This window comes from Macrotis lagotis, chromosome 6, assembly GCF_037893015.1.
Source record: "Macrotis lagotis isolate mMagLag1 chromosome 6, bilby.v1.9.chrom.fasta, whole genome shotgun sequence".
Taxonomy (NCBI): domain Eukaryota; kingdom Metazoa; phylum Chordata; class Mammalia; order Peramelemorphia; family Peramelidae; genus Macrotis; species Macrotis lagotis.
In genome coordinates, this window is record NC_133663.1 from 45,076,496 (window position 1) to 45,102,306 (window position 25,811).

Below are 25,811 nucleotides of genomic sequence, written 5' to 3' on the forward strand. Positions count from 1 at the left end.
ACTACAAAAAAAGAACTGCCTTAAATAATTTTGAACAAGTGTCATTTCATTTTGTTTTTTTTTCTCTTTGTTCTAGGTTCCTGTGGTTGTCTTGTTATGATACTGTTTGCCTCTGAAGTGAAAATGCATCATCTCTCAGAGAAAATTGCAAATTATAAGGAAGGGACTTTCATATACAAAACTCACAGTGAAAAATATGCCACCTCCTTCTGGATCGTTTTCATGTGCTTCTCTGTACACATTCTGAACGGGCTTTTAATCCGACTTGCTGGGTTTCAGTTCCCTTTTGCAAAATCTAAAGACTTTGAGACTACCAGTGCAGCAGCAGATCTAATGTACTAAAAGATGAATTTTTCATCATGGGCCACATAAGGAAGTGGGCGTCCTAGGATCCTGACAATTCTGTCCAAAAGTTAGATTTAAATAGATTCAAAGTAAGAAAATATACATTGACCAGGGACTTTTGGGGGAAATGGAGATTTTCTGCATTAGCAATGGAAGAAAATAAAGGTGGCAGAAAGAACATGGTATAGGGGGAGGGAAGCTTTAAACAGCAGGAAGCCAATTTCCCCAGGTATTCAAAGGGAATTGTGAACTGGAATAGGTGAAAAGATGCTCTTTGCATAAATCAAAGGCTGATGATGAAAAGTGAGGGTTTTTGCTTTGGGAAGACACATGCCGATCAGAAACTTGATTTTTGATCAAGGCAATTCTTATGGATGATACATGCATCAGCACTCAGAGTAGGGAGTGAGAATCTTTTTTAAGACAGGAATGTGATAAATAAGCTGTTTTTATATTGGGGGGGGGGGGGATACAGGAACAGATTTGTATTCTGGTTTGGAGTCTTCATGCCCTGAAAAAGACCAGAAGAAAGAAACTGAGGATTCTCCTTCACTCCATCAGGTCAAGACCCAAAAAAGGATGCTCTTTGCATAAATCAAAGGCTGATGAAAAATCTTTTTAAACTGATGAACAGTCTCTGGGGCTCCTGATTTATTCTTCCAATCTGTCTAGAGTTAGTATTAGAGAGTCTCAGAGTTGGAAGGGAGGCTGTCTCATCCAAATTCTGCCAGAACAATAAAGTCCCTTTGCCACATCCAGGACAAATGGTTATCTACTTTCTACTGGAAGGCCTTTCAAGAGCAGAAGCCCATAGGATTCCGAGGAGGCCCATAATCCTTTCGGATTGCTCTGTTGGAAAGTATTTTTGCCTATTTTCTTCCCCAGAGAGCAAGGTTAAATCTAAATTGCAATTTCCACCCACTACTTCTCCTTCAGCCCCCCTGGGGCCAAACAGATCAAGTCTATTATTCTTTGTTCCACCACATGCTAGCCCTGAAATGGACTTTAGAAATCATTTGGTTCAAGCTCCTAATTTTTCAGATGAAAAACTTAGGTTGAGAAAGATGAAGTGACTGAAGGCCATGATAAAGTCTAGATGTGGAAGAGATTCAGAAACCATCTAAACCAGTTCCTTCATTTTTACAAGTCAGAAAACTCAGACTCAGAAAGGCTAAATCACTTGCCTAAGGGTCAGAGGCAGGATTTCAACACAGATCTGCTGGCAGTCCACAATGCTTTGTAAGAATGACTTGTTAAGAACTATTTCAAAGAAAGTACTGAATTCTAATCACATGCTGTAGGTACCCTCTGGATGTCATATGATAATTATGTTAAATTCTGAGATTACAATAATGCCACTGAATTTTGTAGATTTCTTTTTTATCTGAGAATCTTATAATATAAACAAAGAGGCAGCTTATAATTTCAATTTATAAATGGTTTTGATCAATTAATGACAAATCAATCAAAAAAGGAATGGAATATTGATCCTATCTTCAGATTGCAAATCATAGCCCCTTTGGTAAATAGTATCATTCCACAAAGGCCATATCAGTGAATAACTGACCATATCTTCCCGGTTATTAACAATACCTGCTGTCATCCATGGTCATATCTGTTTGAAGATATTACTTTTAAAAATGAATCTTGTTTTTCTTTTCTAAATAGTTTGCAAAGAACAAATGGCTTATAATCCTTGTGTCATGAAGGAATTGATTCCACTTGGTGGGTTTTCTCATTTCTCTTGTTTGGCTCATAGTCCCCACCCAGGAAATCAGAGCTAATGTATAGCTGGCATCATCATCCCAGCTGCTGAAATCAACTCCCCACTGGTGATCCCATCCCTCCATCAGACATAACTCCAAGTGGGAATGCCATTTATTTCTTGAGTCACTAATAGGGAGCTGGGGAAAAAAAAATTGTGCCAGGGATTCGGCCCCTAGTCTATGGGTTCAGATCACTGTTCATAAAGGGGCAAAACAATGGAACTCTTGCCTTGGTATCTTCATAAACTACAAAAGCTTAAACCTCATGTTTCCATTCCATTTTAGAACAGGAAATATATGGGGTGATTTTAAAACTTCTTTGCAATGGAATATGTATTGAGATTATCCAGATATGAAATGTATACCTCTAGAATGCTGATACTATATTCAGCTCCAGACTACATTTGGACTGGAAGGGAGCTTCAAAATCAATTGGTCTAACCAACATTAGAAAGAGACCCAGAAAGGAGAGCTGATGTGCTTAAAATACAGTCTTGTAGTAGAAGCAACAGTTGAACCCAAGTACTCATGATTCCAAATTCCCTTCATGTTCCAATACATGTATTATTTTCTCACATGGAACTAGCTGAAGCTCAATGATATATGACAAAAACCAACATAAAGTAATAAGGTTTCATTTCCTGAGACCCGGGGTTAATAAGAACAGTTTGCAATTATATAATATTTGCTATATGTCAGACCCTAGGCTAAGCACTGTACTAACATCTCATTTGGTTCTCACAGAAATTTATGAGATAATAATAATTATTACAATAACTAACATTTATATTTTGCTTACTGCTCCATAATGCCTAGGGCACTAGGTCTGGAGTCAGGAAGACTCATCTTCCTGAGTTCCAATCTAGCCTCAGACATTTATTAGCTGTGTAATTCTTTATGCCTCAGTTTCCTCATATGTAAAATGAGGTTTGGAAGGAAAAGGCAAACCACTTCAGGATCTTTGCCAAGAAAACCCCAAATGGTTTCATGAAGTGTCAAACACAATTGGAACAACTGAACAGCAGCAATAATATTGTACAAGTTACTGTGCTAAGTAAGCTTTTAAAATTATTATCTCATTTGATCCTCATAACCATGCTGGGAGATAGTGCTATTATCTCCATTTCACAGTTGGTGAAACTGAGGCAGGCATAGGTTAAGTGACTGGTCCAGGGTCATACAACTAGTACATTCCTCTGGTAAAAGTTGAACTCAGGTCTTGCATATTGTAGGACCAGTGCTCTAGCCACTCTGCCGCCTCACTGCCCTTGATAACAGCCAAGAAATGATGATAACTGCAATAGCAACCATAGCTGGGATTTTCCTTTTACAACTTGTTTTTCTTTCTTACCCCCATCAGTAAGAATCATCCCCTGGCATCTTCCTCTGGTTCTACTTCACAGAATGGTGAGGGTAAGTTCTGGTCATGCCAATCCCAGTCATGGGGTCAGATGTAGAGTTGGAGTAAACCTTGGAGGTCATGAGCTCCAAGCCACTAGTTTTCCAGATGAGGAGGTTGAGGCACAGAGAGAGAGAGAGAGAGAGAGAGAGAGAGAGAGAGAGAGAGAGAGAGAGAAGGCCACTTGTCATGAATATGATGAAATGAAGACTGACTGTGTGTGTGGAAGAGGCAACAGGCTAGATGCCCTCCTTTGAGGACTCCTCACCAAGTTGCTGGGCAATGACTTTATCTAATGCAACTCTCAAACCTCAGCTCTTAGGAAAGATGCTGATCCCTCTCAGGCTGGTGTTTTTCTCATTTATGAATGGAAGAGATTGGTCTCAAAGACTCTGAAGGTACTTTCCAGCTTTTGTGATACTCTAAGTGGACTAAGGCATGTCAAAACTGTAACCTGAGTTCATGGCTGATCACAGATCCTTAAATTGTTGTCTATTTTTTATTTAATATATACATATATATGTATAATACTTTAAAGTTGTCAATATTCCATTTATTATCTCCTTTGAACTTACAGCTATTTGTGTGGTAAGTTTTCATTCCCATTTTATAAATGAGGAGACTACAGTTTATAAAGATGAAGGGACTAATACATGGTCAAAAGAGCTAGGAATCACAGGAGGCAGGATTTGAACTCAGATTTTCTTGATCTCACTGTCCATTCTAAGCACTGAGCCACAAGCCTCTGATAAGCAGAATTTGAGGTGGGGAAACTTCAGATGCAGGATTTGAACCCAAGATTTCTTGTCTCTAAAGTCCAGCACTCTATCCACTAAACCATCTTCCTCTAGTAAGCATAGAACCTGGGAATGTGGTAAGAGGTTCATTTTGGTAATGAAATAAGATTAAATGTAGAGTTCACTGGGGTGAGCATTCAGTACAGAAATGATTCTGGGCAAACACATTTGTAATCCTAAAGGGAAATAAAAGAAATTGTATCATCCATTTGGCCTCAGATAATTGGTTTGGGGTCACAGAATTGCTCACTGTACCGGGTCTCTCTGACCTCCCTTGCTATCCAAGGGGTTTGAAAAATTCCATGAGCTTTCTTTTCTGGAAAACAAGTCCTTGGTTGTTCTTTTTAATTCTTTATCTTAGAAAGAGAGATAGAAATAGAAAACTCAGTAGATGCCATTAAAAACCAATGGAGAGATTTGTATACTGATTTCAGGAGATTGCTTATGGTTGGTCTCTTTTGGCAGGAATGGAAAAATCATGGAGAGAAGTGAGCTCCCCTCCAAAAAATTAAAATTTGTCCAACTACAGGCATAGAATGGGCAACAAAAAGGCAGAAATTGGGCTGCTCCTGAGAGCCTCCCTTTCGCTGTCTCTTTCTTCTAAAGGATGAAACAGGATCTCTCCAGTGGTCCAGCCACTTATCTCTAGGAAAAGGGCTGGAGTTTCATCCGGCTCCTTCAGAGTGGCCATCCGAGGCATTGGTGGGTCTGTACGTTTGTTACTATTCTAGTCGGAGCCAAGTGTCAGTGGCCTTTCTGTCCACCCCGTGTGGCCGGCCGGTCTCCTATGGATAGAGGTCCCCCTGCTGGCTTGTGAAGAGCCAACATGGGGGAATCTGGGAAGTCATTCATTCTAATTATCACAAATGTCATTGACCAAGTCACTGCAAGGGGCCAGGTGTGTCGACAGGGGGTGAAAAGGTGGCAAAAAAGACTCAGGACCTCAGACCCTATGAACAATAGCATTTGGGGCTCAGTAAGGTAAAGACCATATCATAATAGCTAGCATTTATATGGTGCCTTATGGACACCTCTGACAGTCTGATAAAGTTTATGGGTCCCTTGTCAGAATAGTATTTCTAAAGGTAGAAAATAAATGCATAGTATTACAAAAACCAATTACATTGAAATACAATTATCAAAATATTTCAAAAACAAATGTATAGTCTCCTGTTAAGAGTGGCTAGGAGGGTGAATTTAAATGTGGCCTCAAACACTTACACTAGGTAAGTCTCTTAATTTTGGTTTGCTTTAACTTCCTCATCTGTAAAATGAGGATGAGAATCCTTCCTCCCTTCCAGGGTTTTTGTGAAGACATGATATGAAATAAAATAACTGAAGAGCTTTATAAATGAAATATTAAAGTGCTCTAAATTAGCTATTTGTGTTAAGAACTTTTGCCCACCTCCCACTTTTTGCAAATAAGGAAACTGAGGCCTTGGGTATGCAGATGAAACTAGTATAGGGAAACCTGAGGAGGGAGAGGGAGCACAAAACTTTTCAGATATCAGTGGAGGTTTCACAAAGAGGGTGACCCATGAGCTAAGGAACAGAGATGGAGATTCTAAGAAGAATAACCAAGAAAACAGTCATTTTTTGACATGGAGAGAGTTTATTGATTTCAGGAGATTGCTTATGGTCAGTCTCTATTGGAAGGAATGGAGAAATTGTGAAGGAGAGAAGTATGAAATAAGGCTGGAAAGAAAAGCAGAAGCCTTGAAGGTCAAGTCAAAGCACTCATATTTCATCCTATAACCCAGGGGTCAGCAAATATGACCAGTGAGCTGAATCAAGGATCTCTTCCTGTTCTCAATTTTTAATTTTTTAAATTAAAATTTTTTTTGGTTTTTACAAGGCAATGGGGTTAAGGTGACTTGCCCAAAGTCACATAGCTAAGTAAGTATTACGTGATTGAGGCCAGATTTGCACTCAGGTCCTCCTGACTCCTGGGCTGGTGCTCTATTCAATTTGCTACCTAGTTGCCGCTGTTTTTAATTTTTTAAATAAATTTTTATTGCATTTTAGAGTATTTCATTTCCAAGGAGTATTTACTCACACTCAAAATATAGCCATTGGTTTTCTAAAGCCGGTTGGAGCTGACTCCAGCACATCACTTCCAGTGGCTCTCTAGTTCAAAAACATGTAAAGTCATTGTCCTAATAATTACTATGTGAAAGGAAGTAGGGTTCCCAGGTATCTACTCTCCTCTGACTTCAGCTCATGCAGCAGACATTTTCTAGTTAATTTGAACTTAATTTCTTCCCTTTCCAATAACAAAATACAAGATTGTTCTCTCCCAAACAAGAAACTGTCCCAGGACGTGGACTAGTTTTAGCTTCTGGATTCCTAGCATCCTTGCCTACATTTCCCTGCTTCCCCCCAAACAAACAAACACACAAACAAATGTGTTCCCAGAGCAACGGAACATCTGTGAAGAGGAGGACAGATGTTCTTATAATTAGGATCAACAATGGCAGATTTTAACAAATTCCCTCCACCACCCCCAGGTCCTAAGGGATGCCACAAAGGAAAGGAAGCCCTCCCTCTCTCTGGGTCCCCCAGCCAAAGCAGGGACACTCAGGAGTTCTCACAGAGTTGGTCTCCCCTTGCCTTTCCCCAAGGGTCGGAATTGAAGCTACCATGAATAGGAAGCAAGAACCCCTCATGGGGTATTCCCCCATGTTAAAGCCGCCCCTTATTGAAATGGAACCTTGCCCTCAACTACTCAGCCTAGTGATTAATCCTCCTTTGGGGGTTTTGGCCTCTCTCTCCTCACCCCAAACTCCCAAATGTGTTGCATGGAATAGTTTGGGTTATGTTGTACTTTTGATGAAAAGGAATTTAAATGAGTTTTGATTCCAAGTTTTGCAAGCTTCCTTAAGTTGATTAAAGATGACCTTAGTAGTTGGGAGCCAGTACAAAATTTCTCGAGACATTTCTTGGTCTTGGATCTGCAAACACACAGACACATACACACAGAGACACAGACACCACACACACACACACACACACACACACACACACACACACACACACACACACACACTTCTTTCCTTGATTGTAATCATCCATTAAAATCATGCCATCGGCTCCATTCTTCCCCTCATCTAGGAAAGCATACTCTGGACCAGAGCTCCAAAGACTATGTCCCATCCTGTCTCTGTGAGAAAATAAATTCACTCAACCTCAGGTCTTCATCTTGGGACTTAAATATCCTGTCTAGTTGAGTGAGTCTACCATAATTGGACCAGACCGTATTTCGTTATCCTACCCATCCACTGAAATCAATACTACTATTGCTTTGGAAAAAATTTGACAATCAACTATCGTGGTCCCATCCACCAACCCTGTGAGTTCCCACACCAGGTCTTTTCAGTTTTCCTTAGGGGCAACTATTCTCATTTACAAGCAATACTGAGATACTTGGGTGGATGATGTATGGTTTATCAGACATTCCTTGGGCTCAGCATGGGAAGCAAGTAGCGCAGGGATTGCTATTCCTCTCTTACAGAAAAGGAAAATGAGGTGAAAAGAAGTGGCAAAATTTGCCCAATTTGCCCACACTGCTAGTGACTGAAATTGAAAGCCTGCTTTCCTGACTCCAAGGCTGTTTTCTTTTAAAAATGCCTTTGTTTTTAAAATCCCAAATTCTCTCCCTCCCTTCAGATTTTTTCCCATCATCAAAAAGGCAAGTAATACAATATTATAAATATCACTATTTCTTTTTTAAAATTTTTTTGCTCTTTTAAAAAAATTTCCTCTTCATTTCTCAAAAATATCTCACTTCCACCAACCAGATAGCCACCTCCTGTAGCAAAGAATAAAGAAGAGGGGTGGGAGTGGGAGGTGGGGGGAAGTAGTTCAGCAAAACTGATCAGAGCTCTTGCATATTCAATAAACTATACCCATAATCCCCCATCTCCGTGACAAAGAGAGAAAATTGAATTCTCATATCTCTTACTAGGTCCAGGCTTAGTCATTATGGGGAGGGAACAAGAAAAGGTAAGAAGCATTTATTAAGAGCCTACTAGAATTATAATAATAATAATATCTTAATTATATGTTGATATATTAATAATACTTTGTATAGCAATTATTACATGCTAAGCGTTTTACAAATACTAATTCATTTGGTCTTTACAACCACCAAGGTAAGTGTTATTATTATGCCTACTTTACAGATGAGGAAACTGAGGGAGAAATTAAGAGATTTATCCAAGATTACATAGCTAAATCATGTCTGAGATCAAATTGGAATTCAAGTCTTCCTAATTCCCACTATATCTACCCAGTCATCTAGCAGACTCTTATGATTACACAGACATTGATTTCTAGTTTTTGCTGTTTTTGTTCTTCCCATTTACATTCCAGCAATCTTTCATTTACGTTAAATGACTTCTGTCTTATAGCATATATAAATGGTAAATGGAAGATATGTTATTGTTGAGTTGCCCAATTCTTCATGACCCCATGGGCCATATCATGCCAGTGCAGTTCATGAAGTTTTCTTGGCAAAGATACTGGAGTGGTTTGCCATTTCCTTCTTGAGTAAATGTTAAAATATAATGATATATAAAACTTTTAACACGAGTCAGGTTCCAGACCACACAAAACTATTTGTACACTTACATAGAAGTCATCTAAAGGTGAAAAGGCCAAAGATTCAGGGATTTCAGTTTTGTGTTGTTTCCTTGTTTGGAATTCAGCCTGAGGCATTTAAACCCATCCTGTCAAGTGCCTGGAAAGAGGGCAGATCCCTTATGTGCTCTTCTCACGTCTAGAATATCATCCAATTAGCGTTTCACAGGGTTGGAAGGGTTTATTGATCACCTTGTCACTTGAGAGTCTTACTTGGAAGTGACAAGTGGAATCAGAACTTCATCGACAGAGTCATTTTTTCTTTGTCCAGAGAGTAGAGGGAAGGAAGAGGCTGGTATCCTTGAGGGGTGCCAGGCTCTGGTGGGACAGCAACAGGACTAAGGCCGCCTGTTTACATGCCGTAGAAGAGATTTTAAAATAGTACTTCTGGCATGTTACGGAAGGCTCCAGAATTGAGCCTTCATTATAAGAAACACAAAAGATTCAGCCTAGGATAAAATAGAGAGTGAAATTATCTGGCACTAAATATAGGCCCATTTATAGAAAGTAAGATCAAATCATGCCCTCTGATAAATCACGCCTTGCCCCAACAGAATCGCCATGTCTTGTTGGGTCCTAGGGACTGCCTACCTTGTCTGTCCCTAGATCCGGCTCTGCATCAGGAATATTGCCATTTCTGAGCTCGCCAGCAAGCAGGAATGCACAATCCAAGCAATCCTCCACCATTACCGCAGCTGGCTCATGTTACTAGTTTTCATGCACTTTCCCTGTGGAAAGACTTGCTCTAATTCAGAGCTGTTCGTCCTGGTTGTGCCAGTCAACCGCCTTGTGTCCAAACTGCCCATCCTGTATTTAGTAACATCTACTAAAATGGTTGGCTATAAAAGGAGAGGGAAGTGGGCAGCCCAAATCACCAGCCCCTCAAGCGAAAGTGTGTCCATGTGTGTGTGGACACACACACACACTCACATGCCAGAGGAGTTGTTGCCACCTGTTCAACCCTTGTTTGCAAACATGCTTTGCGTCGTCTGGTTAATCAGACATCCCTCTCCAAGGCCAAACTCCAACAAGTTCCTGTCCCTCTTCTCTAGGAAACTTATTCTGTCCAGTGTTACTCAACACCCCTTCCTTGAATACTCATACTACTCCAGACATGAGAGGGGAAAAAAATCATTGTTGGAATAAGACAAAGTCCTACTCATGCACCGTGAATATGGGTGGTCTCATTCAGCAACTGAAAAAATTATCAAAGGATATGAGCAAGCAATTTTCTAAGGATGAAATCTAAGCCAGAATTGGAAAAAAAGAATGTCCTGAATTACTAATGATCAGAGAAATGTAAGTTGAAGTAACTCAGAGACGGTACTTCATTCCCATCAGTTTGGCAAAGATGATTGAAAAAGGCAAAGAAAAAAAAGAAAAGGTAAAGTACAATTTTTGTTGTACTTTCATGAAAGCAGGCACATGAATACACCATTGGCAGTCCTGTGAATTGGTCCAACCATTCTGGAAAGGAATTTGGATTTTTTTCCCCAAAAGGCACTAAGTTGTGCATTCCTTTGCCCCAGAAATGACTATCTGTCCTATAACCAAAAGAGATCAAGCAAAGAGGAAAAAATTGATCTGTATTTGCAAAACATAGTAGCTCTTTTTGTAGGAGGGATTCCTATCAATTGGGTAATGTCTGAACAAATTATAATATATCGATGTAACAGATGCTAATGTGTTAAAAAGAAATCATAAAGAGAATGGTTTCATTGCACCTGGCAATGCTTATAGGAATGGATGCAAAGTGATGTGAACAAAGCCAAGAAAACAATTTGTAGGCTAACATTATATGTGACCAAAAAAACCCCAAAATAAACAACTTTGAAGGATTTAAGATCTCTGATTGACTCCATGATTCCAGAAGACCACCACTTATTTCACATGGAACTTGGAACATAGCAGGAAGTTAATAAATATTTATTCACTGAATGATGAATAAACAGAGAAGTTATGGTTTCAAGGTGCAGAATAATATACATATATATATATATATTTTGGATGGGAGAATTTTTATTTTGCTGTGCATATTCATTATAAAGGTTTGTCTTTCTTTTGTTTTTATTGAAGGGAGGGAGGAAGTGAGGAGCTAGTAAAAACATCTTAATAAAAAAAATTTGATTTAATTTTTAAAAGATGCCCTAATTGACCTGGTATTGAGATCCAAACAATACAGAGCTGCAGAAATATATTTCTTTGACAGACTCTGACTTAAATGACATGAGAAACTCCTGGATAAGAAAACTCTTTCTGCCAATTCAGGTCTGTATCTTCTCTGAAAACTGAGCCAGTTTTTGGCAAACTGCTTCTTCCTGGATCCAGAGACATTTTCCTGTCCAATGAGTCATACTGGCTGTCATGGGGAAAGTAGAATTGTACTAAAAATTCACTCTATTATACTTACATAACATTTGATTCAGTGATATCATTAGTAGGTCAATATATTGGGTTTGCTTAATTGTACTATAAGGGAAGTCAGGAAAGGGGAAAGTAAAGGGAGTCATTGTAAGTGTTAAGATTTTCTTTTGAGAGTTCAATGTGACATTTATAGTTTTTCGAAAATGAAAAGACTCTGAGATCCTGGTTACTATCTATTATACATTACCTCCTTGCCCTTTGAAAACCCATTAAGGATTTGTATCTCAGGAGAAACACATGAAATAAATATCTACCTCTCTCTCCTGTGTTCAACACCTTAGCTACACAAATCCTTGGGGCTTTACATCACAGGGCAACAACGAGGCGGCAACAAATTGCCCAGAGACACATGAGCTTTTCCCTAAATTCTAGCCTATATTTTCAATTGAGAACTAATAGGGGGATATGGAAACTGTTTCCCAACATGTTTTGCCTTTAAAGAAAGATGGTCCAGGTTCTCTTCTTACATCTATGAACACAACCATAGGCTTGAGTTCAGGGTCGAAGGAAGGAAGAAGAGAGGAATTACAATGAGCTTCTAAGAAATCCTTGGGGCCTGGGGAATCCAGGTCTATTTATTTGACAGTCTTCCATCTGTTTCCCTCTTCCTGGTCACCAAAGGGAACTTTCATCACCAGAATCATCTGATGCATCCTTATTGCTGTTTGAGAATGACCTATGGCTTTGGTGAAAGGGTCACCCTTAAAAAAGGATGAATTTTTAAGAGCCATGCCCCCCAAAGATGATCAGTTTACTCTGATCTCATAGTAGCCTCTCTCTCCCAGTCTCTTTCTACTCACATCTTCAATCCTCGACTTACCCCCCTGAATCTTACTTTTTTACTGACCGGTGGCAAAGGTATATCTTTTTTTCTTCCTTTTTGCCATTCTTGTCTTTTCATTTACTTGCAACTTGCTCATGCCTATATGCAAGTGAATATTTGTGTACCTAGCTGGTGCTATGGCAAGTAGGTACCTGAGGGATGATGAGCGACTTGTTCAAGGCTACACAGTCATCAGGGATACGTAGGGTTTAAACTCATCTCCCCTGATTCCAAAGATAGTACTCGGATAGTGGTGAGTAAATCATTGGACTTAGGAAGACAAAGAAGACCTGAATTCAAAACTTGCCTTAGACACTTAGTAGCTGTGTGATGCTGGGAAATAATAATAGCTTGTATATAAAAGCAATTATAACGTTTACAAAGCACATTATAAATAACTCCTTTTATCCTCATAACAATTCTGGGAGATAGTTGCTATTACTCTGAGAAAACTGAGACACAGTGACTTGTCAAGAGACACATAGTTAGTAAAATGTTTAATGCAGGATTTGAACTCAGAGGTCTTCCTCACTCCAAATCCTATGATCTATCAACTGCATCAACTACAGTTTCTTCATCTGTTAAATAACTAATGACCTCTGTGGGCCCTCCTGACTCTAAGATCTACTTCTTTCCACTGTTCCATGTACTCTGACTTTCTTAATTTTTTTAATAATACAAATTTACTTTAAAATCAATATTCATGCATTTACAATCTGGTATCCCTCAATTCACATTTTATTTTGTTTACCTGTACAAGAAGCAAAGGGATAGGGGGGTGGGGGGAAGAAGAGTGTTTCCTAGAGCACCAAGAGATTAATTAGCTTGTGCAGAGTCACAAACCAGATTATATGAGAAGTTGGATCTGGACACAACTCTTCCTAGCTTTGAGGTCAGTTGGAGGCCATCCTGTAAACACTATGCCCCTGGATAGCATCTAGAGTGGACACAGTCCAGGACTGGGTATTGGAAACTAGTCCTCGCTTTGCTAACTAGTCACAGACATAGATCTGAATCTGGACAGCCCCATGGGTCATGTATTCCACTAGTTTTCAACCTGTTTTGGTATTGTGGACCTCACACCTGTGGACTCCTTAGAATATTTTTTAAAATTCATAATTAAAGATAAAGTTAAATTTCAGTTAGATGTTAAGGAAAATTGAAATGTAATTTTTTTCTCATCCAAGTTCATATACCCCTTGAAATCTCTCCATAAATTCCTTGGAAGAGAGGGGAAGGAATACGCATAGACCTTAGGATAAGAAACTCTGATATAATCCAACTCTTTTATTTTTAAGATAAGTAAACTCAAGCCTAGAGAATTTCAAGTGACTTGCCCAAGATCATACAGATAGCAAGTGAAAGAACTTGGATCGTCAACCCAGGTCTTCCAATTCAAAACCCAGAATGCCTCTTACTGTGCCATCATGGTAGCCATGTCACTTGTTTGACCTCACAAACCTCATTTCAAAATGAAAATGCTGGATAGATGAAGTCTCGGTTTCCTTCCAGTAAATTCAAAGATTCTGGTGAAATACAATCACTATCTTTGCGTTATCTGGATGTTTGTAGACTTGGCATTCATGAAGTCATCTTCCCTCTTTTGATAGGATATCTCTTTTTTTAAAAAAAATTTGTGTTTTTCTTATTCAGTGTAAAAATCATTAACTTTTCTTTAGATTGGATAAAAATGTGTCAGTATGAGGAAGCAGATCATACTGAGGGGTTAGGGGACTTGCGTTTGGGGCACGATAAAGTACAGTCACAAAGGCAGACAGGATCATCACCGGATGTAGGAGTAATGAACAAAGTGCGGAAAGGGTTTTTTTTCCATAATGCCTTTGTCAGTGGTGGGTAATAGGGATCTGTCTGCTCCCTCCTCAGCCTGCACACACCATCTGTTATTTATATCTGACAGTCTGCAATTGCTATATGCGACCTTTGTTGTTAGTAACCAGGACAAAGCTGTCCAGGGCAGTGGGCTGCTCATCCTCCCGTTTCTTCTATAAAACCTTTGCCCATTTTAAGGTGGTTGTTCAGGATATCCCCATCACGTGTCACTAAATAGAAATAAATCACTCTCATCCCTGTTGTGAAGAAAGTTATAAATAACACTTCGGGCTAATCTTTCCTCACAGAGAGACCATGGTTACTAGGATACGTGCGATGCAGTCATGTCATCTGGCGTTAGTATTTATCCATACGGCTTGGCCACCATCCCTAGTTACCTCTTTTCAGTCTAGCAGGCAGTCCTTGTGTGTATAATTCTTGCCCATTTGGCCTTTTGCTATAAATTTTTTTTAAATGAAGGTAGCATGTTCTATTGGGTTTAAATGAATTATATCCTTTGGATGTTGAAAAGATAGATATGTATGCTAAGTATGGGGGGGGGGGGAAATCACTGTATGTGAATTCCAAGGAGCTGAGTTCAAATCCTACTTCTGACACTTAATTTCTGTATAACATTAGAGAAGCCATTTGACTTCTGTTGGTCTCAGTTTCCTAATCTATAAAATGAAGGGTTTTGACCAGAAGACTTCTAAGGTCCTTTCCACTTCTAGATCTGTAATTCTTTGACCTTTGAAATATTATGGAGAACAAGAAAGGTTTTACAAGATTAGAGAAGGAAAGTCAAGTCAATAAGGCCTTATTTAAGCATGTTCTAGAGATACAAAGAAAGGCATATGATTGTCCTGTGTCTCAAGGGGCTCAGTGTCTATTGAGGATGACAATAAACCAAACCCTATGTACAAATAGGATTTGGGCGAGATAAATGCAGAGTACAGGCACTAGAATAATGGCATGTTGGGAAATGCTTCCTGTGGGACCTAAAGGAAGCCAGGGAAGTCAAGAGGTAGAGATGAGGAAGAAGAAGAGCTTTCCAGGTGAGGAGAACAGCCAATGAAAATACCCAGAGTCAGGAAACAGAAAGTCCTATGTGAGGAACAGTAAGTCATTGGATCACAGAGCAACATGGTTTAAGAACTATCAGCCAATCAATAACTTTGACTCTAGACATGATTCTAGAACAGATCATTTGAATAAATTATTGGTCAACTTCTAGAAAAAGAAGTCCTGATCACAAAAATCCATCATTAATGAATTATACCAGTCTCAACTCTTCTTTTTTCACTAAGGTTTTTGTTCAGTCATTTCAATTGGGTCCAATTCTTCACGTCCAGCATTCCCATTTTCTGGGCAAAAATATTGGAGTGGTTTGTCATTTCCTTCTCCATCTCATTTTATAATGAGGAAATTGAGGCAAAGAGAGTCACACAGCTAGTATTTGTCTGAGGACAGATTTGAACTCAGGAAGATGAGTCTTCCTGACTCCAGGTCCAGAACTCTACCCATTGTATTGAGAAAACCAGCTGTCCTTGCTTAGAATGCTATAGAAGTTGTTTCCCTAGAGTTTAGCAAAGCTTTTGACCAAAAACCCTCTATGGAAAATAGGGAGTGGGAGCTTGATGATAATACACTAAGGTGGATTTGGAACTGGTTGAATGAATGAACCCCCAAAGTAGCAATTAATGGCTTGATGACGCCTGAAGATCTTTAGTGGAGTGACCCAAGGATTAATTACATTTGGTTTTGTGGCATTTAACATTTTTATCAATATCTTGGATAAAGGCATAGTTGGTTTGCTCATCTAATTTATAGATGATAAAAATCTGTTAAGGCTTTGAATGATGAGTAAGGAAACAAGATCTCAATGAGATAGAACATTGACTAACTATAGTACGATAAAGATAATAGTGATAAACTCTTTAACCATTTGGTTAAAAAAAATTGACTTCCCAAGTTTGATATAGAAGGGGACATGACTATAGACAGCAGATCATCCCAAAAAGATAAAGAGGATTTGGTGGCCTACACATGTAATATTAGCCAATAGTGTGATGTAGGAGCAAAAAAAAAAAAAAGGAATGCGATCTTGGGCTAATTCAGAGAGACAGAGGGTTCATGACTAGAGAGACTCAACCTCTTGGAATATGGACAAAAATTGCATTCACTTTTTTGGCTCCCATTTCACTTATCTGTGGGAGCCCAGTTCTTAGGAGGGCCTGAGTTATTACATCAAACAGCTAGGAAATAATCCTTCCATTGTGTGCTGTACTTATTCAGGTTATCATGTCTAGATTTAGTTTCTGCAATTTGAGAGATATACTGAGAAATAGGCAGAAAAAAGCCTCTGAAATGTTCAAAGGTATGAAGAACAAGGCTTTTGAGGAAATTTTATAGTTCAAGTTTTTTAATCTAGAGAAAGAAGAAAATTGAGAGAGGGCAATTTAACAAATGGCATGAAGCTTTCAGGGGTCTAAAGGAGTATTTTGAGGGGTTAGTGACCAGTCATTTCTATCCTCTCAGAAGACAGAGATGAAGAAAACTGACAAAAATTAAAGCATGGAGGATTTAACCTAATTGGTTAAATACTGGTAGATAGACTTTTATAAAGCCAAGGTGGAATCATCATTGGAGAGACTTCTAAGAATGTCATCATCACCCTTTTTGAATAAAAATAACAGTAACAATAGTGAGAGTAGTGGGGCAGCATGGTAACACAGAAATAGATACGGAGATATGGGACCTTGGTTCAAATCTTACTTTGCCTGATATTTAACTCCTGAGTGACACCAGGTCACCAATGAGCTACTTAACCTCAGTTTCCTCATCCGCAAAGAGGGGAAATTGAACTAGATGACCATCAAGATTTCTTCTCATGTTAAATTAATAATCTTCTGAGCCTGATGCTTTCACATTTGTATAACTTTTTACTATCCATGTTTATATACAAAATGTCATTTTGGGTTTTACTCCAACCCTGTGAAACAGGCAAGCAAGATATTATTCTTATTTCATGGATAAAAAAAAAAGTAGGAGAGAGATTAAATGATTTTCCTAAATCATGTAGCTAGGTGACTGCCAGTAAGGCAATTTCTCACATAAAAGAGCCTGGGGAACCTACTTAGGGGAGAGATGCGATGGCAAGTAATGGAAATATCCTGGAGGGACTTAGGAACATGGGTAGATATTCTGTGAACTATTATCTATATTCTATAGATATTCTGGTTCTGGTTGGCTAACCATGTGGTTATTGGAGGCTCTTTGACTGGACTGCTGATGCATTTTAAAGGATCTTGGTTGTAGTACATCTCTTGGTTCAGTTCCTTCACTAACAGCATCCACTGAGAGCTCGTATTGTATGGGGAGTGACTTTGGGTCTTCTCCCTCTGAAGCTGACATATGATTCCATTAATATTAGCCTTGGTATTTGTTCTTTCCTTTGATGTGTTGGAAGTTAGAGGCAATGACCTTCTAAGTTTCAAAAAGGTCAGTAGAGCAAGTCAACTGGAAGTCCAAGAGATCTAGAATCCCAGGAACTGAGTCCTTCTCAGGTTGTGCAGTTAGTCTAGTACCCATACCTGGAGAACTAGGAACAACCTCAACTGCCAAATCTAGATTCAAGACTAGCACCAACATTACATTTGGACATGAACTTGGAACCAACTAAACTTTATTAAGTCTCATTCACCTCAAAGAGCAAAGTAGAATAGGAAATAGTGTGCCCTTGAGGTGCTGGGGGAAAATGTTGTACTTCTATCCTTATTATTACCTCAAACCAAGTATACCTGTGTTAAAACTAATTGATGTTACTTCATTAAATAGTGGTGAGATGCTAGTCACTGATAACTAATAAACCAGTGAATCACACCAATTGATGGCATTAAAAAGCACCCCAACTTCTTAAGGGTACCCCTAAGACCCAGAGGTGGAAGTGTAGCATCCTCTGAAAATATTTGCTACAATAGTAAATGACAGGATTGATGGAGCTTTAACTTACTTACAGGATTTATATTGAACTAGATCAACTTCAAAGTCAATGGCTGGGGGAACCTTAGTGGCCCAGTGGATAGAGCATTGATCCTGGAGTCAGGAGGACCCAGACATTTATTACCTAGCTATGTGACCCTGGGAAAGTCACTTAACCCCATTGTCTGGCAAAAACAAAAACAAAAAGAGACAAAGTCAATGGCTGGAAGTTTCTTTTGAGTTCTGTTATCCTGAAGAATGATACTTGGAGATAGTTTGCTCTCCTTTTCCTAAACAAAGAACCTAAACTTGCAAGTGTAGCCATCCAAGAATCCATTATAATTCTGTCTATTCCTCTAATATATCCTTTTTTTTCTTTTTTCTTTTTCTTTTGCAAGGCAGATGGGATTAAGTGGCTTGCCCAGGGCCACACAGCAAGGTAATTACGAAGTGTCTGAGGTCGGATTTGAACTCAGGTCCTCCTGACTCCAGGGCCATTGCTCTATGCACTGTGTCACCTAGCCGCCCCCTTTTCTTTTTCTTTTAAGTCATAGATTTGAATGAATAAACTCCTATCAACTGGCCCATGATTTCACAGTTACAGATTCAGAACTAGAAATGAACTCCATTGTTTATAACTAAAAAAAAAAAGTATTCTCTTGCAACACCTGACAAGTGATCATACAGCTTTTACTTGAAAAGACCCAATGAAAGATGACCGTGTACTTTCTAAGGATGTCCATTCCATTTTAGGATAACTCTAATTATTAGGTTATTTGGCTTGGTTTTCACACCAGTCCTAAATGTGTTTTTATGTAATATCTACTCTATGCTAGCAGTCCTGCTTTATGGCACCAAGCAAAACTAATCAGATTCTTCTCTCATATATTTGCTATATGATGGTGATATGTCTCCTTTAAGTCTTCTCTTCTCCAGTTAAACACCCCCAGCTTCTTCAATAGTCCACAAGACTTAAATTCAAAGCCCTTCACCATTCTGGTTGCTCTCCTCTAGACGTTCTCCAACTTTCAATCAGTGTCCTTCCCAAGGTGAAAAGGGGGCCTTTAAAACATTCTTTATGCCCACAAATAAATTACATTTGCTTGTTGTCCAGGGCCCATTTGGTTGGAGAATGCAGTTGCATTCTGTTTTTCTGCAACTGCAGTACTGGGTTTTTTTTTGGAGAGGGGTAGGTTTTTTTTGCAAGGCAATGGGGTTAAGTGGCTTGCCCAAGGCCACACAGCTAGGTCATTATTAAGTGTCTGAGACCGGATTTGAACCCAGGTCCTCCTGACTCCAGGGCCGGTGCTCTATCCACTGCATCACCTAGCTGCTCCCTGATTGCAGTGCTTTCAATCAATCAACAAGTATTTATTAAAAGTTAATACCGGGGCGGCTAGGTGGCACAGTGGATAAAGCACCAGCCTTGGAGTCAGGAGGACCTGGGTTCAAGTCCGGTCTCAGACACTTAATAATGACCTAGCTGTGTGGCCTTGGGCAAGCCACTTAACCCTATTTGCCTTGCAAAAAACTAAAAAAAAAAAAAGTTAATACGCACCAAGCCCTGCTCTAAGTACTAGGGCTACAAAGAAAAGACAAAAACATCCCCTGCTCTCAAGGAGCTTATCTTCTAATGTGGGGGGTAGCCTGTAAATAGGTACATACATGAGACATAGGAAGGTTCTAGCAACTGGATGGATGGGTAAAACTGGCAGCATGAGTGGTGGCCTGGATCCTACCCCCAAAAAGACAAAAACTCACTCATCAGAGCCAAGCATTCCAGGTTATGTAGCAAACAACTTTAAATGACAAAAAAAAATTTTATATTTTATCTTGGAGGTAATTAGGAGCCAATTGAAGATATTGAGGTAGGGGATAGGATGACATGGTCAAATCAACACATTAGGAAAATCACTTTGGCAGATGAATAGAAGGGGTAGAAACTCAATTTATTGAACATTGAAAAGTGGTCCACAAAAATTAAATTCTGTTTGCAAAATACTGGTGTTCTAAATTTCTGTTTAATGATCAAAGTTGCCTGAATATATATATTGATATTGCATTACTAAATTAATCTTCCAGTCCTTTCTCTTGTAACTTTCCCTAAGTTAATAAATCCAATATTATTTGAAGGCCTATTTTAGGAAGGAAAGAAAGAACCAGAAAATAAACATTTATTAAGCACCTATTATGTGCCAGATACTGTGATACATACTTCACAAATATCTCCTTTGAGCCTCATAACAATCCTGGGAATTAGGTTCTGTTTTACCACCATTTACAGTTAAGGAAACTGAGACAGGCAAAGGTTAAGTGACTTGCCTACGGTCACATAGCTAGCTTAGTGTCTGAGACCAGATTTGTATAAGACTAACCACTGTGATGTTTTTAAGAATGCCCTTAATGTGAGGGGGGGGGCAGGAATTAAAAGTCTGGTCTATACAGGAGGTCCTGAGTAGAGAAGCCTCTCCACGCAATGCTCTCCAAGCATAAGATTATCTGCTCTGCCATTGAGATCATATAGTAAGAGAAGTTGGAGGATGGATAGAGATTAGCCTTGAATCCAGGAAGACTGGGGCTCAAGTCACACCTCCAATAAAGAACATTTTATTTCACAAAAACTAAAGGATCTTCCTACAAATACCAAGGTCTCTCTAAGGTTCACAGTTAAATATATTAATGTATCTAAATCATGAATCTTTCCCCAGTATTCAATAAATGATCTATACATATTTGGCTGGGGGCTTATCATACAGCCCTAGAATTTCATCAGAGTAGGACAACTTCTAGTGTGGAAAGTTCTTCCATCAGTGAAAATCTTTGACTTGTCTATTATAAAGTCACATAGCATGATTTGTCTGTGACCACACAGCTTTTATGTATCAGAGGCAGGAGCCCAAGATCATAGATCTAAGGTTAGAAGGAGCTTTAGAGACCACCTAGTCAAACCCCTTATTTTGCAGATGACTGAGGTCCAGGGAGATTTTTGACTTGTCCAGAAGTCATAGAGATAATGGTGAGATTTTTAAATACAGATCCTCTGACTCTGAACTAATATGATCTTTCTCTGCCACTTGAGGTTATGTGACATGCCCAGGGTCACACAGCTAGTAAGTATCTGAATCTGGACTTGAACTCAGATCCTCCTGGCCCTCTGGCCAGTACTCTACTCACTATACCACCTAGTTGCTTCCTCTGTAATCTTTCCATTTTGCTAAAGTGCATCCTCATATGCTTAGGTCTTCCTAATTCTAAGACTGGTCCTCCAATCCAATATGCCATACTTTTTCTCAGTCCTTGTACAATAGGCATTTACTTAATGTGTGTGCAATTAAATTGATCTGATTGCAAACCTAAATGAGATACTGAAAGGCCCTTGCAAAATAGATCTAGAAAAATGTCAACCATGCAAAATATGCTGTTGAAAACTTTGCATTCTAATAAAAATGTTCACAGACCTAGAGGGGCTATTATTATTTTTATCCTAAGATTAAATTGAGTTAAGTAGCTAAAAACCATTGATTGCAATCTGAGAAGCCATGGCATGGTAAAAACATTAAAAATTTACACAGTGATCCTCAGTTTGCAAATACATAATAGTTGCTACCATAAAGTCATTAAAAGTTCCTTACAATTTAAAGAAAAATATTGATCAAGAAAGAAAGAAAAATGAATCCTTAGTTCATTTCATGTGAAACACATGGTAATAATCTTAAAACAGGGTAATTGTACTTTGTCATTCTGCATGCCTCCCTCCCTAACAATCCAAATTTGAAAGTGTGGCAGTATTTCCATATGTTGAGGACAGACAGTCTTTGAGATTCAGGAATCTGTCAACATATGGAACACTTATGTTTTGGAAAGTTGTAGACAACATGAAATTCTATCTGTCCACTTTTTCCATGGTTACTCATTACATAAGTAGAGATATATTTCTATGGAAACAATGTACATGGGCCCATTCTTTGAGACACAATAGACATGTCTCTTTGAGTAAACATTGAAGCCTCCTCTCCTGCCCACTAAATGAGTTTGATTTTCAGTGTGATTGAATTCAAAGATTATGATACTTCAGGGATGGAGAACAGAAATAATAGATTGAAAAAACAAGTGATGAAAAGTCAAATTCAATGGAATCACAGAATCACAGAATTTAAGAATCAGAAGGGGTATTGCTGGCCCACACCTTCAAAGAATTTCCATTATAACATGAATAAATAAGTGGAAAAGTAAGCAGTCAACCAGTCTCTGTTTGAAAACCTCTGATAAGGGAACGCCTCCCCTGCCCCATTCCATTTTTAAAGTTACAATTGTTGGGGGGGGTTAGTTTTTTGCAAGGCAAATGGGGCTAAGTGGCTTGCCCAAGGCCACACAGCTAGGTAATTATTAAGTGTCTGAGATCGGATTTGAACCCAGGTGCTCCTGACTCCAGGGCCGGTGCTTTATCCACTGAGCTACCCATCCCCCCCATCCCCTCCCCCCCAGCATTCTTAACAGTTAAGCAAAACTGATATTTTCCACAATTGGGTGCAGGCCCTATCAGTACACAATCTGAATTTTATTGTTTTTTAATGTTGTCTTCATTTACATTATTTCAATCATTGGGCGTATAATTCAAGTCTCTCTCATTTGTGCCCCCTCCTCCAAAAGTGATGCTGGGTTTTAGATATAACTTGTGACAGAACCTCTAGAATATCTTCATTGATGTTTCTTTTATTTTTATTTATTTATTTATTAAGTCAAAGCTTCCCTCCCCCCCAAAAAAAAAAATTAGTGGCAAAACAAAACTAATCACAAGTATAGCTATCCACACCTAAGGGTGAGTTCTTCCAGAGAGTCTCCTATCGCCAGTGATAGAGGAAAGACTTAGGGATAGAATATTCATGGAAAACTCATGAAAAGGGAATATACACAACCAGGACCACAAAGTCCTGTCTCTGACTTGGATACTACCACTTAGTTCTGCTGCAGAGTCAGTAAGAAGATATGACATTTGATAAGATCACCAAAAAGATGGTTAGGTAGGTGACCCTTCCCTCTTGCTTCCCCTGCTGATTGGACACAGCTGATCCAATCGGATAGCACCATGACATTTTGGCCAGGCTGCTCTCTGTTGGTCCTCTGTTGGTCCTCTGTGGCTCTCTGCTGCCATCTGCTGGTACTCTGTTGAATAGACATTGTTGTGCCACCCACTCCCTGAAGGGGGCTTAGCTCTTGAGAGTGACTCATTTCTTTGGTTATCCAAACCCCCGAACAATACAAAACAAAATAAATTTTAAAAAACCCTTAAAAATCTTAAATCTATCATTGAACTTCTCCTTTATACCTCAAGCAAGAATTCAATCGATTCTATGAGTTCCCTTCTGGTCAATCAACATGGCCCTTAACAAGACTGGGTGGACCTAAGGACATTGGACCTATTATTTCACTAGTAATTAAGTTGCTGCCTTCTTTGTATCTTAGTCTTTGGGATTTGCCTTTTTTTTTGACTCTGAATCATTTCATAGGTCTTCTAATGTTTCTCTGAATTCTTCATTTTCATTACTCCTTCTGGTGCAATGTTCATTCATTACATTCATTATCACAAATTGTTGAGCATTTTCTCAATCCTTGTGAGCACATTCTGTTTCCAGATTTTTTGCTATTATGAATAGTACTGCTACTAATATGTTTGCTTAATAGGGTCTTTTCTTACCATCATTAACTTCTTTGGAGTATAAACTCAATTAAGGCGACACTGGGTTAAAGGATTCAGTTACTTTTCTCACATAATTTCCAGAATGATTGGACCAATTTATGTTATCCAATCTCATCTGGGTAAGATAAACATTCTATTCCTCTCAAATCAATTTGCTATCCAACCTCCCACAGGTATTATTCTAAACCTTCCCATATCATACTCAAGGTTTTCACAGCTCCCCCTACTTGAGGTTCTTTTGTTTGTTTGTTTGTTTGTTTGTTTGTTTGTTTGCAAGGCAAATGGGGTTAAGTGGCTTGCCCAAGGCCAAACGGCTAGGTAATTGTCTGAGACTGGATTTGAACCCAGGTACTCCTGACTCCAGGGTGGGTGCTTTATCCAGTGCGTCACCTAGCTGCCCCTTTGAGGTTCTTTTAACAGAAAATCTTTGCTTTCTATCTTACCCCGCCAAAAAAAAAATTCACTGGGAATTTCCCTCTCTCCTCCTTCTCTCACATTGTTTGGACAGATTCCCCGACCATCTCCTACTTCACTCTGGTCACAGATGAACTGGCCCTTGGTTGCCAAAATCATCATTCACCTTTGATCTATTCCTTCCCCAAAACTTTAACAGATTTCCTCCATTCCAATCCTTACTCTCATCTTTACTCTCTTCTTAACTACTGAAAGCTTCCTAGTCGCCTGCAAACACGCATTCTTGGTTAAAAATCATTTATTAAATGCCTACTATGTACAAGTCACTGTGCTAAATGTTGGAGATGCAACTCTCTCAAAGATTTTACATTCTAAAAAGAGAAACAAAATGCCAACTATTATCTACATACAAGTTATATGCAGGATAAATGAGAAACAGTTTCAGATGGAAGGCAGGGGTGGGAGGCAGAGAAAGGTTGTTTGCAGAAAATGCAATTTGAGATGTCCTGAAGAAAGTCAGGGAACTCAGGAGGCAGAGATGAGGAGGGAAAGCATTCCAGACATGGGGGACAGGTGTGCTGTGGGGAGCCTGGAGACTCTGGTGGAGATTATGTTACACAAATTTGTAGTGAACCTAGCTAGCACATTTCACAATTTTCTCCCAGATCTATTCAGTAACATATGAATAAAAGGAAAGGCAGTTGATAATGGAATTCATCCAAGTCTGGCATTTGGCAAGGCATAATGGTGATAGGATAAGGGGTGTAATGGACTCAATTATGGAAAATGGTGTGGAGTTGAACTGATTCACAAGGGAGACAAGTTAAGGAAGGCAAGAAAATTTAGCCAATGGAGGGGTGATGGGCTGGGAAGAAATGGAGGGATGGAAGCAACTAAAGGTCATTGTGAGGACTAAGAACAGGGAAAAATAGAATGATAAAAGATTATGATCAGAAAATGGAAATTAGCAACTTATAAACATGGAGGTATAATATAATGGATGATGGTAAGAAAAACGGTATAAGCATTTCTCTATATTGCTGAGGTTGAATAGAGGACTCAATCATGAAAACTGAGAAGACTGGAAAGCTGGGAAGCTAGGGTGTAATAATATGTATTTAAGGTTGAATGGTGTAAGTCTCATAGTGAAAAGATAGAAATTGCAACGGACAAAAAGTAATTCAGGCACTGAACTCTTTGAGGAAAGAAGAGAAGTGTCCTGGGGACAGATAGATGATAACTACTGGGATCTTGATGCATTTGATCAATCAATTTGGATTGAATGAACCTAGAAGGAGGAGTAGTTAATGAGTACAGTGATGGTAGTAGACAGGGAGTCTGGAAGTAGCTGTGGAGAGCAAGGAATATTTTTTGCTATCCGACCATGACCAGTGAATTGGAGAGTATGAGTTTAAGCAGTGCTAGAAAGATGGACAAGAAAACTGTGTATTCAGGAGACAGCCAAGTCTAGTGAGAATTAGAAGATGATGGGAGTGAAAAAGGAAAAAAAATTAAAATAAAAGCTACTATGAGGCAAGGGAGAATTACAAGAGAACACAGAAGAAAGAAGTCATTAGATTTGTAGAAACATTGTAGTTAGAATGTGGTGGTAGAGTTGAGAGGATTGGGTCTTAGGAAGTCAGTGGGAAGGAATGGAGCATATTTAATGATGCTAAGGGTTCAGAATCACTAGGAT

General features: G+C 39.0%; 2 protein-coding genes across 2 annotated transcripts in view; one reads left to right on the top strand and one right to left on the bottom strand.

The window, feature by feature from the left end:
- The window catches only part of CLRN1 (clarin 1), a 49,048-nt gene extending 47,278 nt beyond the window's left edge, over positions 1-1,770 (top strand). Inside the window, exon 3 of the mRNA XM_074191067.1 lies at positions 77-1,770. Coding sequence (XP_074047168.1) covers positions 77-342 — 266 coding nt within the window. The 3' untranslated portion in view covers positions 343-1,770. The remainder of the gene's footprint in view (positions 1-76) is intronic.
- Positions 1-25,811, bottom strand: part of MED12L (mediator complex subunit 12L) — a 581,984-nt gene that overhangs the window by 534,183 nt on the left and 21,990 nt on the right. The gene's annotated exons all lie outside the window — the stretch shown is intronic.